This window comes from Panthera onca, chromosome E1, assembly GCF_046562875.1.
Source record: "Panthera onca isolate mPanOnc1 chromosome E1, mPanOnc1 haplotype 2, whole genome shotgun sequence".
NCBI lineage: Eukaryota > Metazoa > Chordata > Mammalia > Carnivora > Felidae > Panthera > Panthera onca.
The window spans coordinates 2,874,791-2,889,878 of NC_138352.1; the positions used below are offsets into that span (position 1 = coordinate 2,874,791).

General features: G+C 58.4%; 1 protein-coding gene across 1 annotated transcript in view; it reads right to left on the bottom strand.

Moving 5' to 3' along the window:
• Window positions 1-3,875: 3,875 nt before the first annotated feature.
• CACNG4 (calcium voltage-gated channel auxiliary subunit gamma 4) overlaps window positions 3,876-15,088 on the bottom strand; it is a 58,443-nt gene continuing 47,230 nt past the window's right edge. The window contains exons 2-4 of the mRNA XM_060645632.3: window positions 14,878-14,961; window positions 9,638-9,778; window positions 3,876-6,871 (exon numbers count right to left, since the gene is read on the bottom strand). Of these exons, the coding sequence (XP_060501615.1) occupies window positions 6,333-6,871; window positions 9,638-9,778; window positions 14,878-14,961 (764 nt within the window). The 3' untranslated portion in view covers window positions 3,876-6,332. The remainder of the gene's footprint in view (window positions 6,872-9,637; window positions 9,779-14,877; window positions 14,962-15,088) is intronic.

Genomic DNA, 15,088 nt, shown 5'->3' on the forward strand with positions numbered 1-15,088 from the left:
CCTGTAACCCTCTGTCATCACAGACGTCTTTTCCGAGGTTGAGGTTGCACTGGCAATTTTGTTGGGGGCTGCAAGTTTAAAAATACCTGGGTCAGGTGTACCTGCATCATCTCCCCTTTCGGATTCTGAGCTCCCTGAGCGCCTCTCCTACCCTCCGTCCCTCGCCCCACCCCTCAGGTCTAGGGCTGGGCGGCCACGGGTGCTATATTAGGAACCAGTGCAGGGAGCTGAAGTCACGTGCTGCCTCTGAGCTCCCTGCAGGGAGCTCCCTCCCTTCCCCGCCCCCCAGGCCTCTCCTCTGTGCCAGCCCCACGCTAGAGACCCAGACCTTCCCGTGCAGCCCAGCTCCCAGGGCACCTGAAAGTGGTCAGGACTGGGCTCTTGCAGCCTTTCCAGCCTGAATAAGGTTCGCGGGACTGCAGGACCTGCTAAGAAGGCAGGAGCCACAGGGGCAGCCGTGACCACTGCCACCCGGTGTCCTGGAGACCAGAGGGTGGAAACGAATGGGCTTCAGCTAGAGAAGCAGCTGGGGCAGGAGCCCTCCCTGGGGAGCACCGCCCCGTGTTGGATCCGCGGGATGACAGGTTTCTCCCAAACCACACCCTCAGCGTGCCACCTCCCAAGGCTGTTCTAGAACCATCCATCTGGAAACTCCATACGTGTTGCTGGTCAGCGAACACTCCCGAAAGTTCACTCTTCATGCTCGTTGCTGAGCTCAGGTATTTACGAACCTTTCCTTCAAGTTCAAGTTTCATTCATTCTCCCAACAGCCCTGGGGGTTGGGGAAGTGCTACCTCCTCATCTGACTGAGAAGGGAACGGGGGCTCCGAGAGGTTGGGGGGCTTGCGCAGTGCTGCTGGCTCATGAATCGGTGTTTCTGGCTCCGGGCCGTGTCCCTGCAGCTGCCGACAGGGGCGTGGGCAGAGGAGGACGCCCCAGGTATGGAGTCCCGGCCTCAAGCCGGGCCAGGTTTCTGGGCTTGATCTCCGGTTACCCGTTTGGTTGAACTCAGTCAGCCTTTTGCCCCCAAACCCAGGCACCCCTGCCCCCACCCAGGCCAGGTGGCCATTTGCCCGTTTCCTCTTGCAGTGAGGAATTTCTGTTTCCAAATTTCTGTTCCAAAATTTCTGTTTCCAAAACTGTTGGCTCAAAAGCCAAGAGGAAAAAGGCAAAACTCAGAAAGAGTTGCAGGGACAGGCAATCCTGGAAATAAACAATTGGGTGTTCCTAACGTGTCCACAGCCTAGGTACAAGTATCAGAAGCCCGGGTGTGACCCCGCACCAGTGACCTCACTGTGCCTTCGTCTCCCTCACCGTAAAATCAGGCCAATGCACGGTTTTTCAGCCTCGGCATTAGTGACATTTGGGGCCAGATCGTTCTTGGCGGGTGGAGTATGTTCGGCAGCATCCCTAGCCTCCACCCGCTAGATGCCAAGAGCAACCCCCTTCCGAGTGTGACAACCAAAAATGTCTCTAGACCTTGGCAAGTGGCCCTTGGAGAACAAAATCGCCCCTGGGGTAGTGGCATCTCCCTTTCATGATTGCTGTGAACATCCTCAAAAAATATTTCCTTCCTTCTTTTTATTCTTCCTTAATCCCTTCCTCCCTCTTTTGGCTTATCCCTCTTCGAGGATGAGTCCGTCAAATGGGATGATTCTTACGGCACCTACCACTCCTGCTGGTCACGATGTCCGGGGATTCTGGTTCTTGTTGGGGTCAAGGCACAAGCGCAAGCCCATTCTTCCAAGGCCACAGAGAAGGGAGCGTAGACGTGTTTTGCGGATGGCGCATCCGGGGCAGAGAAGAGGCCAGGCATCCCGCCGGAGCTGAAGGAGGGCTCAGGCCACACAGGTAGATGCAGTCCCAGACAGAGTCCTGGCTTCACGTAGGCACTCCCGAGAACAGTGGTGGGTGATGGGGGAGGGAAAAGAGGACGGTGCTGAAAGACATAGACCAGGGAACTGAGACTGGCCAGCTGTTCCCTAAACTGTTTTCCTTTCCTCCTGGGCCAGGCCACATTTCGTATCTTCCCCGGCTCTTAGAGATGTGACCGTGTTATTGGATTCTGGCCAACGGCATATGAGCAGGAGAGAAAGTCACTTAAAACTCCCCACAAGACTCCCCTACTCTCATGATCAATTGCCTGCCCTCTGTCTTCCCCCTCGGCCCCCTGGATGTCAATGCCAGGGCAACCTTGGCAGCCGATATTGAAGATGAATGAGCTCCCACGGCTCGGGCCTGTATCTCCGAATGACGCTGTGGAGCACAGGACCCCCCGCCCCCCCGCCCCCCCCGCCCCGCACCCAGTCGATTGGACTTTACATGAGTGAGAAGTAAACTTCCGTTGCATTAAGCCACTCTAGGACTGGGCGTTGCTGGTCATGCCGTTCGCCTACTCTGAGTAGCGTAAGTGAAGGCCAGGATGGGGGCTCCCGGGCCGGAGCGGGGCCCGGGGTGGGGGGGGGCATTTTGGTTAGGGAATGAGAACATCCGGTTCTGTGTCAGTTCTTGTGGATCTAACTCTGCAAACTAGGGAGACCGAGTTTTTTATTTGACAGAAATTCGGGACCACGTGAACCCCACGTTGGAGGCCGTACCCTGCCCCTAAATTCAGACTGCCACGGGATCCCCCCCAGAACGGCTGCAAAGCTTGTGCTGAGCCAGAGTTTCCTGAGGGCTGAGAACAAACAGGAGGCAGAGTCCCTCTGGCACGCAGGGCTGGTGCTGGGTGGCAACGGCTCGGGCTGGAGCAGGGGGGTCAGTGGGTGGGGCTGTGGAGCTGAGCTCGCCGGGCCCTGGGACCTGGTGGCTCAGCGCATCTGGGACATCACTTTCCCCACAGACCCTTCTCGGGTGGTAGGAAAGAGGGTTAAAAAGCCAGGGGAGAAAGTTCAGACGTGCGGGGAATGGTTCCTGCAGCCACCAGAGCGGGGACGTGGCTCACTCGGCCTCCCTTTGCCGGGACCAGGAAAGATCTTCTGGATGTTCAGAGTTTGGTGCCTCCAGGCTCCAGGAGGAGCAGCAGAGCCCCTGACTCTCAGGAGGAAAACTCGAGGTCTGGGTCCCGAAAGAAAGGGGGATGTGGAATTGAATGCACATGTCCCCTGGACGGTAGCTCGGGTAGAAGTGGAGGAGGACAGCAGTCCTCCCCTTGTCATGCCTCCCCAGAGCATAGAGTTGACATCCAGCCCGTGCCCACCTGCAGGGGTGAACCTGCTGGGTTACAGCGGGCGTCCCCTGTGACCCGCGGGGGCCTGTCGCAGTGTGTCAGTATTGCCCTGCTCCGAGGGGCCACCCTGTCCCTCTGTCTGACTCCTGGTGGCGGGGGGCGGTCCCTCTCTCTGACTCAGGCGGCTGGGCCTGAGATTAGATGGCTTGGTCCCATTTGGCCTCTGGTTGGAGCCAGCTTTACCATTTTGTTACTTGGCCTCCTTTGTTTTTTAATCATTTCCAAAGTTGGAGGGGGAAAGGAGGCTGGACTCCTTAGAAACCCTGGCAGGCAACTTAGGGCCTCCGAGGCTGTGGTTCTGGCTGGCTGGCCCCCGCCCGGCAGGTTCTGAAGACGGGTCTGGCTTGCTCAGCTGCCCAGATGCCCACACCACACGCAGGGGTGGCCCGTCCATCTCCCAGCCCATCTGTTAAAAGGCACCTTGATGATACCACTCGGCAGTCTGAAACCAGCTGGTGTTGCCAGGGAGGTGGCTGGTGACCTAGATGAAAGCCGGAGAAACCCACCTTGGCCGGCACAGGGCCCAGCCGCCCTCCTTCTTCTCCTGGAGGGTCCACAGTGTCCCCCAGGAGGGACACGGTTTGCCCTCAGTGCCCACAAAGACTCAAAGGGAGCTCGACCCCTTCCCCCCACATCAAGAAGAGAACATTTCAAAAAGGTTTTTATTTAATTAAAAAAAAGACAGAACTAACAACCCAAAACCAGTAGTAGGTAACAGGATTCACAGGTGCTTAACGGGCGAAACACACAGGGGCTGGTTGGAGAGGGTGGTGGGATGGGAGGAGGTGGGCACAGGCCCCTGCGTCCCCCTCTGGGGACGCAAGGTCTCAGCCTGACAGGTGGCAGGGAGCCAGCTCCGCCCACTTCCCCAGGCGCCCCTGGCTGAGGGGCGGTGCGCAGAAGGGTGGCCCCGGGCAGAGGGTCCGGGAGCCCGGGCATGGTGGGGAGAAAGGCTGTGAAGACCAGGGGCTCTGAGGTGGTTCTGCTCCCTGCTCTTCTGTCCTTCTTTGTTGGTTCTTTCTACTCTTTCTTGGTCCCTAGAGTGGGCCCCACATTCTCTGCCTGGGACTGGGCGAGAGGTAGGATTCATGGGAACACAGCTCTCTGCATGAAATGACAGAAACTTCCGGGGCAGCAGGGGAGGAGGTGACTTATGTGGAAGAAACAGCACGGCTGCCTTGCTTTGGGAAGTGACAGAAGAGTCTGGGGACCTGGCGGGGTAATGGGTTCCCAGATGTTGCCCCCTTTCCTTCGAGCCCGGGAAGATGGGGTCACAGATGGGGGGGGTGGGGCACCAAGGGCGGTCGGGTTGGGGGCAGGACGGGACGGGGTTGGCCCCCAGCAGGGCAGGCCACGAGCCCTGACACTCCAGCATTCACGGCTGCACATGCTTGGACAAACCACCACACAAAGCCAACCTCAACGGGAGGAAGGGGTTTCGGGCAAGCGCGGAGGGTCCCCAGCACACCGCGCCTCGGCTGGCCAGCGCTCCGGGGCAGTCAGGCGAGGGGTCCCCGGGGAGATTTCCTCTCCGGGGGTGAAGGAGGATGGCGATGACCGTGACCCAGATCTCAACTCCTGGGGGCTGAGTCCGCCCAGGGGGTCGGCGAGCAGGTGGCTGAGGTAAGAATTCGCTGGTCACTTCTCAGGATGACAGCTACCGGGACCACAGGCGACCGCTCGAGATCGGACGACCAAGTCTCAAAAAGTAAGAAAGGATTTGTCTTTAGAAAGCGCGTGTTTTATATAAAAGAGGGTGAGCTCCCTGTTCCAGAAAGTTTGTCTTCTGAACCCACACTCGCGTCTGCGTTCTCCGCTTGCTTCCGGATGGGAAGAGATGGTTGTGGTCGGAAGGAAACGTCCAGCGCGGAACCGCCGCCTCGGTTCCAGAGCGCCAAGATGTCCCTCCCGCGAGGAGGGAGGCAAACACAGCGCGGCCTTTTCGTCCAAACTGCCCGAACTCCCTCAGCTGAGCCCTTCGGGTGGTGGCAGAATAAATGACAAGAGTGGGTGTGGGGGAGGGGCTGCTGCTGCCGTTGTCTGGACGGAGAACCGGGTGTCACTTGCTCCCCTGGCCTTCATTTGCAACCAGTCACGATCAATAACCACTTAGGAAACGGATGTTTGTTCTGATGTGTTGGCCGCTGTTCACCCTCGGGTCTCCCTTTCTCGAACAGAAGTTCAGGCTCCTGTTGCCAAACGCCGGTGGTGGTGGGGGTCTGCCCCTTCCGCTCCCCAAGAAGGGACAGAGCTGCTCTGAGGAGGGTCCGTGGGGAGGGGCACGGCAAGAGGCCATATGGGCACCTTCCTTCAGACCCGTGGAATCTTCCAGACTCTCAAGTACAGTCAGAGCGCCCTGCCCTTTCTGTGTACGGCAGAAACTTCTAGAAGCAGACCAGAATGCCAAGCCACAGACTCTGGGTTTACCTCACACCCAGGCCAGCGAATGGCCTCCTCCACTGCGGATTCTTCCACAGGCCTTGGTCTCCTCAGGTCGAGGGAAGCCGGCCCCAGGATAGCACAAAGGCCAAAGCACCAGTTGGCCACAGGGGCTTTCTCCTCAGGATCACTGTTATTTCAACAACCGGCCACTGCCAGAGAGAAAGAGAGAGAGAGCAAGAAACAGACAGGAAGGGGGCAAGTTTCGGCTTCCTTGTTTCCCGCTCACAGACCCAGAACCTCAGGTCAAACGGCACCTGACCAGTGTCCAAAGGTCCCCGTGTACCCGGTGAATCCCTCCCGGTGGCCCCTCACCCAGGCAGAGAGGGAGGGCTCTGAAAGCCCGTTCTTCCGGCAAGAATTGTTTCCAAGAGGAGACAATGGCTCGATTTTGTTTTCCCAGGTTGGTCAAGGCCTTGCAGCCTCAGGAGATCTCGGAATCCTGGGCCGTCAAACGCCCCTCTGGGGGACAAAGTCAGCCTTCGGCTTCCAACTCCCGTCTCCCAGCGCTTCGCTCCCAGCCAGCCCGTGACACTTTCTGGAGACGAGGGAGGGTTGGGTTTTGGCTTCAGTCCATGGTCGGTCCAGCCTTAAGGGTCAGATGCCCTCCTGTGGGATCCAAACAGCTGTTCTGGGGAGAGGCCGGTGCAGAGAGGGGGGTGGCTCACACGGGGGTCGTCCGCCGGTTCAGCACGCTGACGCGCAAGCCTTCCTGTAGGTCCTGCTGGAACAGGTCGTGCAGCTGCAGGAAGCCGGGCTCCTGGTCGGGGCCGTAGCTGGCGGCGGTGGTCACCTTGAGGGGCTCCCTGGACAGCGTGTACATGGACAGCTCGCCCATGGGGATGGCCCCAGTGATCTTCAGGCCCACTGGAGACGCCGCCCTGGACGGAGAGGCCTCGGTGGACCTCGAGCTGGACCGTGAGCGTCGTCGCCGGTACCGATAGCTCGGCATCCTGGCGTAGGGAGACGAGGAGGGGGCCTTGAGGAACTCCCGTTTGGTCTTAAATCTCAACTCTTTATTTTTCTCAATGTAAATGTTTACGGCCAGGACACCCACGGTCTCGGCCACGATGAAGGACAGGGCTCCAAAGTAAAAAGACCAACCGTAGTTGTAATGGTTTTTTTTGTCTTCATCACGTTTGTCGCTTGGGTCACCTGCGTTGCTGGAAATGTAGACGATGATGCCTATGATGTTACTGAGGCCTGAAAGAGAAGCAGGAGAGGGGTGGGAGGGAGGGAGGCAGACGTTAGACCCACAGCTGGACGAGGGACAGGAGGGCGGAGGAGGGGCTGGTGGCCACCCCCCCTTGGATAGGTATTGCTTTATTCCGGTTGCCGACTTTTCTTTTAAGGAATTGGTTTTGAGGTAATAAAGCAAAAGTTCCGATGAGATGTAAAACACAGGCACTTGGCTACCTAGTTCCCCTCCTGAAGGCTATTACTGTTATCTTCTTTCTTTTTTTAAAAAAAAGTCTTATTTATTTTTGAGAGAGAGAGAGAGAGAGGGAATATGCAAGTGGGGGAGGGGCAGAGAGAGATTGGGGGGGGGGGCAAAGGATCCGGAGGGGGCTCTGCACTGACAACAGGGGGCTTGAACTCACGAACTGTGAGATCGTGACCTGAGCCGAAGTTGGAGGCTTAACCGACTGAGCCACCCAGGCGCCCCTGTTATCTTCTTTCTTATATTATTGTTGTATCTAGTCTCTCTCCCTCCCGCCCTCTCTGTTGCTCTCTCTCTCTCTCACACACACACACATCTCTTTCTTTCCTTGCACAATACTCTTTGTCCTCTTGCCTTGTCACTCAACAGTCCACCTGGCAGACGGTTCCATGTCAGGCCACGGAGAGCTGTCTAAGTGCATGTAGCACCCACTGCATGGATATCTAACCAGGCCTCTGCTATGGGCGTCAGTCAGGTGGCTTCCAGCCTTCCGCCAGGACAAAGTTGCCACGGACGTCCTTGCGTCCACACCGCTCCTCACGCACAGGAGTACGACTGTGGGTGTCAACAGCCTATAATTTATTGTATCAACGTGCTGGACCTTTGCTAGCCTGAGAGGTGGGATGTAGTCACCTGTTGTGGTCTTCATTTAATTTCATCTCATTATAAGTGAGTTTGAGTAGAGCCAAGCTGCCTGCACTTGAATCCTGCTTCTGCCAGGGTCCTGGAATCCACAGCTTCTCCAGTGACCCGGGACATCTGGATATGGCTTTGTATGGCTCCCCCTGGGGAAATGGGCAGCTGCGGAGGGCACCTTTGGAGGCCGACGGCCGTGGGCACAGCCTGTGTCTTTGCCACCACGTGACTTCAGGGAAGCCACCTGGGCCACCTGACTACCCCCTCAGAATCTGGGATGATGTGGTTGTGCTCACCGAGCCCTGGGGCCACGGCTGTAGTATGTGGTAGCTGGTGTTATGCAAATCTTTCCCTTCCTCGGGGAAGGAAGGGGTACGGGATTCAAACCTCACAGCAGGGACTTCTTTAGTGGTCCCCACCTTCAGAAATCTGGGGGCTCGAAGGAGGAGAGAGAATGGGGTGTGGCCCTTTCCTCCCACCTCTGTCTCTGGAGGGGACAAGAAGCAAAGGGATGGGGACGTGGCCAAGAAGGAGACCTGACACTCGGGTACTTCTTGCTAACACACACACACACACACACACACGCATACCACACACCCTTAACACACATACAGCCCCCCCCACACACACTCATACATTATCTGTTGCCCTGGAAGGACGCAGAAGCGGAAGTAATGTAGAGGAAGGACCATAAGAATCTGGCTGAAAGATTTTGAACCAGTCCCTTAACTGCTTTGGGAAGTCGCCTTCCCTCTCTCCGAGAGACCGTAGGAGAGGACAAGACGCGGTGGGGCCCTGTGAGGCCCCTCCCCATCCTCAAAAAGGAAGCTCGACCACCAACCACCACCTTTACTGGGATTCTCATTATCACCCTCATGGGACTACTGGACCGTTTTAGGATGCAGAGACCAGGCCCATCTAGGGTCGCCTCACCAGACTGGGGTAAGACAAAGGATGCTTTGAAAGCAAAAACACTGATAAGGCGGTGCAAGGAGCTCTGTTAACAACCTAGGAAAGAATTACTGAACTTTGTAACCTCTCTCGAATTTACTTACTAGAAGGCCTAGGACGTCAGGCACGTCCTGTTTCTCCTGACAGGGTCCCTTGTTGCGAGTTTATCTGACCTCTGCAGGTGCTGCCTGGAGACTCCAGGATGCCACCGGCCAAGTTCTGCCCCGTCAAGATTCCCCCGGAGACCCAGGCCGGAAAACCTGACTTCTCCACCCCACCATGTATGTGCACCTGCCGGCCGCTAGCCAGCTGTGAGCCCACTTCCGGCCTGACTGCCTCCACGTCTGCAGTGGCGAGGCATGCGCTGAAGTCTCTCCATCGAGGCCCGGAGGAGTGCCAGCGTCACGCCAGTTAGGAGGGCGTGTGTTACTGTCACCCGCAGCTCCGTGGGTCTTCACTGGGTCGCAGAGGGTGACTCTGATGTGCACCCTTGCCCGTTCTGCCCCCTTTCACCCTGTCCTCCTCCGCTCCTTCAGGTCTTGGCTTCCGTGAGTCCCTCGGGGTACCCTCCTGGCCCCCCCCCGAGGCAGCCAGGTTCATAAGGCGCCGGCACTGCCCCTTTGTGGCACTTTGCACACTTCGACTTACTTATTTTTGTGATTGATGTGAAATCCACATGGCACAAATGAGCCCCTTCAAGTGCCCACTTCAGCGGCATTTAGTACATTTACAGTGTTGTGCACCCCACGCCTCTAGTTCCAGAACGTGTTCGCCGCCCCCAAAAGGAGACTCCGTGCCCGTTGAGCAGCCGCTCCCCACGCCCCGCGCCAGCCCCCTCGCACCCGGACCTTTGAAGTCAATTACGAGCAACGACCTCGCGTCGGCGCCCCCAGCCCCGCGCACGCCCCGGGCGCGCGCCCTGTGCCGGCGGAACGGCTCACCTGCGGCCACGAAGAGGATGCCCGCGCTGAGGACGATGTTGTTCTTGCGGCTGTAAAACCTCCCGGCGCCGATGCAGAGCCCGCCAAGCAGCAGCAGGATGGTGCTGAGGATGGGGAAGACGCTGGAGGCGCGCACGATGCCTGGGCCGGGGCGGGAGACAGAGCAGAGGGCGGTGAGGGCGGCCGCCGTTCTGGGCACCGCCTCGGCCTCGGGCGTCGGCCGGGAGCCCCGACGCTCGAGGCCCTTCTCCTGACTTTGAAGGTTCCCTCCCATCAGGCCCTGCAGACCTCGGCGGGTTGGGAGCTGGCCGGGCGGGGGCAGCCTGACCCCACTCAAGCGACGGCTCAGGCCGGGAGTCACGTCTGCCCGCAGCAGGCTCCCCCTGCCAGCCCGAAGGCAGGAGGGCCCCTCAATGGTATCTGGGAGCCCCAATAACAGCTATGAAAACGCTGGTCTGCCTTCCATTCAGACGCCACACCCTCACTGCTACACTGAGCCTTTCACGGACGCGGTCTCTAAGGAGCCTCTGGAAGGCTGGGAAGTGGTGATGGGTGGCTGAGGACGCAGCCTTTGGCATCAGGTGGGGCTGGGTCTGCTCTGGGACATGCTGGCTATTTTGTCAGGCCGCTTCACTTAACACTGAGCTTCCCCGTTTGCGGAAAGCAGCTGGGAGCAGGGACCCACCTCCTCTGGTGGGTTTTGTGTGTATTAAGAGGCTTAGCACAGGGCCTGGCCATTGCACATACTTCTGAGTGACAGCCTTTATCTCCACTGCCATCATTGCTGTCATCGTCCCCCTCCCCACCCCCGTGGGGACAGACCAGGGCCTCCTGAGGTCACGGGGCGGGGTGTGGTGGCTAAACACGGTGGGACATGCGTGGACCTCGCTGTCCAGCCAAGCTGGACTCGCACACTTGCTCTGCCACCGACCAGGGCGGCTAACTTCTGACAACGTCAGTCTCCTCTCTTTTTTTTTTTTCCGTTTGTTTATTTATTTTGAGAGAGAGAGAGAGAATGCGAGAGCATGAGCTGGGGAGGGGCAGAGACAGAGAATTCCGAATAGGCTCCACGCTATCAGCACAGAGCTCGACGTGGGGCTCGAACTCACAACCTGTGAGATCACACTCTGAGCTGAACACAAGAGTCGGCCGCTTAACTGACTGAGCCACCCAGGCGCCCCAAGTCTCCTGTTTCGTAACCTGGGGAGAGTAGTATTAAATACCTACCTGTAGGGGTTGAATTGCACCCCTCCCCCCAGTAGATATGACCAAGTCCTAATCACAGGTATCTATGAATGAGACCTTATTTAGAAGAGGGTTTTTTTGCAGGTGTGATTAAATTAAGGATCTCAAGAGGACACCATCCTGCATTAGAGTGGGTCCTAAATCCAATGACAAGTGCCCTTGTGAGCAGAGGAAGAGACACAGGCAGGGAAGAAGTCATGTGAAGGCAGAGGCAGAGATAGGAGTGAGGGGGCCCCACGTCAAGGAGGGTGGGGAGCCGACAGGCGTCGCAGGAGACCCCTGGGCGCCGTGGAGGGAGCCCAGCCCTGCCAACATCCCATTGAAGACTCCAGCCTCCGCACTGAGAGAGAGTAAATTCACAGTAAATTCCTGTTGTTTTAAGCCACCCGGCATGCGGCCCTAGGAAAAGAATACACTTTCTGCACTTGGTAGGGGCTTAGGGGATATGGGTCCCCCTTAGCATCTGGCTGGAAGGGCCAGGAGGAAGGGAAATGGGGCTTCAGGAGGAGCCCTGAGCTCAGCCTTCCTGATGGGCCTACAGGTCTCCCAGCCCAGTAGAAATCCTGGCGACATGGACCCTTGGTGGCCCCGGCGGGGGATAGCGAGTCGGGGAGCCCTGGCAGGCGCCGACTCCTGAGCCAGCTGAGCCGGTTTGTGGCCTTGCAGCCTCTGAAGGCACTATTTGTCTCCTTTCCTGTAAGCCCACCAGTGTGTGCCCTGCTTCACAGAGGGGGCTTTGTTGGGGGCATTAAATAAAGCTCTTCTCTCCAGCACCTCCTCCTCCTTCCTCTGCCTTCTTGCAGCCGCAGGCTCTGGGAGGAGGTTTCCCGTGGGCTTTGGAAACATGCCTCAAAGCCATGCTGGCCAGAAAATCCGGGGTCAGCTCCCCCTGGATTCTCCTGTTCTGCAGACGGGTCAGAGGGGCTGGGGAGAAGGGAGCCCAGTGCCTCTAAGGTCGCTGAGGCCAGACCTGGCTCAGAGCCATCCATCCTGCCCACGTCAGTCATGTGCGTGCCTGTCCCTTGCCACACAGGCTCATCCCAGGGCTCTGGATGTGCAGAAGCCAGCTGGGGTTGCCGTAGACAATGGTGCAGCGTGGGTCTTGCACAGAGCTGAGGGACGAGCAAGGCTGAGGTCCGGGCCGTGCCTCAAGGCCAAATCAAGCCCTGGAGAGAGTCCGTGTCTTGTCTGGAGCACGGGTACCTCCTTCTCACTCACCCTCAGGCACAGGGGCCTCCCAGCAGCCCTGACATCAATACTGCGAGCCTTAGCACCCAAATCGGCTCCGTGATGGGAAATGTGGCACCCGGAAAAGGGACCCCAGGACCAGGGTGGGATGGGTGGGACCTCCCGGGCCAGAGGGGCCAGTGGAAAAGACACAGCAGGCTGTGTGTTTGTGTGTGGGGTGACCGCTCAGACCCCACACCTGCCTGTGGATGTACAAACCAGTGGGGGCACTGCCAGAGCCCCCGGGCTGGGGAGGGGGGAGCCCCTCTGACAGCGATGGAACTCAGTGCACAAGCCTGGTTTCTCGGGAAGACTTCAGAATGCATGGTGGGAAGGTTGACTTTGTTCTCGAATTGTGGAAGGCAGGGTGTATGAGAAGCCCGGCCTTGGACCTGTCAGGGTCGATACCCCTCGCCCGGATGGTTAAGCTGCCACTCCCACAGGCAAGCACCGTGGAAGCTTCCACGACCTTCTCTGACCCACTGGTGCATCCGCTCCGCCACTGCAGTGACATGTGTGGCTAACACAGTATCTGGCATGTAATAGGCCCAAGAATAACTTTGTGTTAAATGGGTGAATAAATGAACTCTCATGACCCCTCCTCTCTGTCTCCTGTGCTTCTGCATAGTTTGGGGGTCACAATACTCTGGGGCCCAGAGGGCCAAATACTGGGGATTGTGGGGGACGGCCGTGGTGACCGTCACCTTGGCCCACCCCCAGTTCGAGGACGTTGCCTGCTCCCTCTGGCTGAAGCTCACAGGTACCTGTACTCCGAATCTCGTTTCGGGGCCAGCTCCTTTTTCCGCCAGCCCCCGAGTGGAAAAACACCCCCTTGTTGGAGGGTTAGCTCTGCCCTCCGCCCCAATTCCATCAGCAGCTTGTGAATGAACCCGCCGGGCCCCCACAGAGCACACTTGAGGAGGGCGTTTCCTTCCCAAAGGATCTTTCGTCTGTGCTGTCCCCATGGATTTGGGAAAATCGCTGCGGGGCCCCTCCTAGCCCTCACGCCCCCACCCACCCCACCTCGGGCACCGCAGGTGGAATCTGGGGACAGTGGGAGCCTGAAGCTGGAGGGCAGAGTGTGCTGCACATCCCCGACTTGCCCCTCCCGGTCCTCCTTCGAACTTTCTGCGTCCTGCCCTGGGCCCCAGGAGGCCGCACCATGCACCACGCAAAGGATACTTGGGCTCCGTTGCCTCTGGCTTTGGGAGGAGCGTGCAGGGAAACAGTATTCCCCGAGCCTCCTTCCTGAAGGCTCCGGTGAGGCGAGGTGACTGCCTTCCCTCCTAAAAGCCCCAGCGCCTGCCGGGCAGCCCTGTCCTCCCGGCTTCCCTTCTCTAGACTCCCATGCCTGCTTTCCTCACCTGCTCAGGCCCCGGAGTGCAAGGGCTCCTGTGGCCACTAACCCTGCTGCTCTCCCCACCCCCTGCAAGCTTTCCTTAACCCTGACCTCACTTTGTAAATAGTCCTTCACTAGACACCCTTCGTTCACCGCATCTGAGCATGCCGTCTGCTTCCTGCTGGAACCCCAGAAAGCTACATCATCTGACCTCTGGGCCGACGCTCATGAGCCATCCCAGCTGGGCTGAGCACCAGGGGTCTCCCCAGATGGCTGTGCAGGCTGCGCACTGTGCAACTCGAGGGGTGTCGTTTATACCACAGTGTAGGTGAGCGTGTGCGTAAGCCGCACGGCCATTTGCGGTGGCCCTACGGAATGTCATTTGCTTGCTTCAGCGTTGGCCCCAGAAAGCAGAAAGGAAGGAGAGGCAGGAGGAAGAAGAGAAGGTGAGGGAGGCAGAGCTGGCCAAATTTGTTCCGGTTCTGGGTCTGGCTAGAGCCTCCTGACACTTCCCCAGGCTCCACGGGAACCACACGCTGTACTGTTTGACCAGACGACTCACAACCCAAATCCTTTCTCTTAGAAGAAAACGATCCACAAGCAGGTGCAGAGTGAATTGCGCTCCCTCTGAGGACGCTGCTGTCGATTCTCCATCAATGAAGCCGGGCCCCGGGCCCCGGCCCCCGAGGGCGACGCCGTGAGCAGCTGTGTGCGTGTTCTGACTCATGGGAAAGGGGGAAGCGGCTTCAAGGGGTGCTGTCCTTTCATTTCCAGGCACCTTCTGTGGCTGTGGCCCCCTCCTTTCTCCCAGGGTGGTGTTCACAGGCCCAGGGATGAGATCTGGATTTCCCGTGTGGGACGGGTTTGTCCTTGTCCAGTATATGCTGTGACTTCCAGTCTGGGGGTCAACCCAACCACAGGACAGGCAGGGGCAGAGGCGGTGGCTCCCCACCGGACCGTCTGATTTTTCAAGAACAGAATGCTGGGTACATGGGGGGTGGGGTGGGCGGGTCCAGGGCCGGGAGGGCAATGTACTTGGGGTATCACAGCCCCCTAGGGACGCTTGGCCTGGGCAGGCCTGTGTCTTTAACCTCCTTGCGCCAGGCCCCATGGCAGCAGTCAGCGACTCTGCAGCTCGCCGTGACCAGCAGTCGTGGCGAGCAGAGTGCCCACACCGTCACCTGCTCTGGCTGGGCCTCAGTCTCCCCAGGCATGGGCCTGGGCGCCAAGTAACCCCACTGGGATACCCAGCATGCCCTGGCAGCGTTGGACATAAGTCCATCCTCCAAACTAACAATTCTGAATCAGAAAGGGAGAGAAAGAGCATCCAGAGAACAGCACCCCTTCACCCTCGTGGGGCCCGTCTTTCCTGCAGCTGCCCCCCTGCCTCCCACACATACAAGGAAAGCGAAAGATGCTTGGCACTTACGGAGGAGATACTCCGAGCTGTCGTGGTCGTAATCATTGTCCTCTGGGAAGTGATTGATCCGGAAGCAGTGGCCTTTATAGATCCCTGGAGACAACGAGAGGAAAAGAACATTCTAAGTGTTCCGTGCGCTCACGTATCCATGGACTCCAGCCCCACGTGCCGCATGTGCGCCAGGCTCTGTGCGGGCCCTGGGCACGGAGAGGGGAGAAAT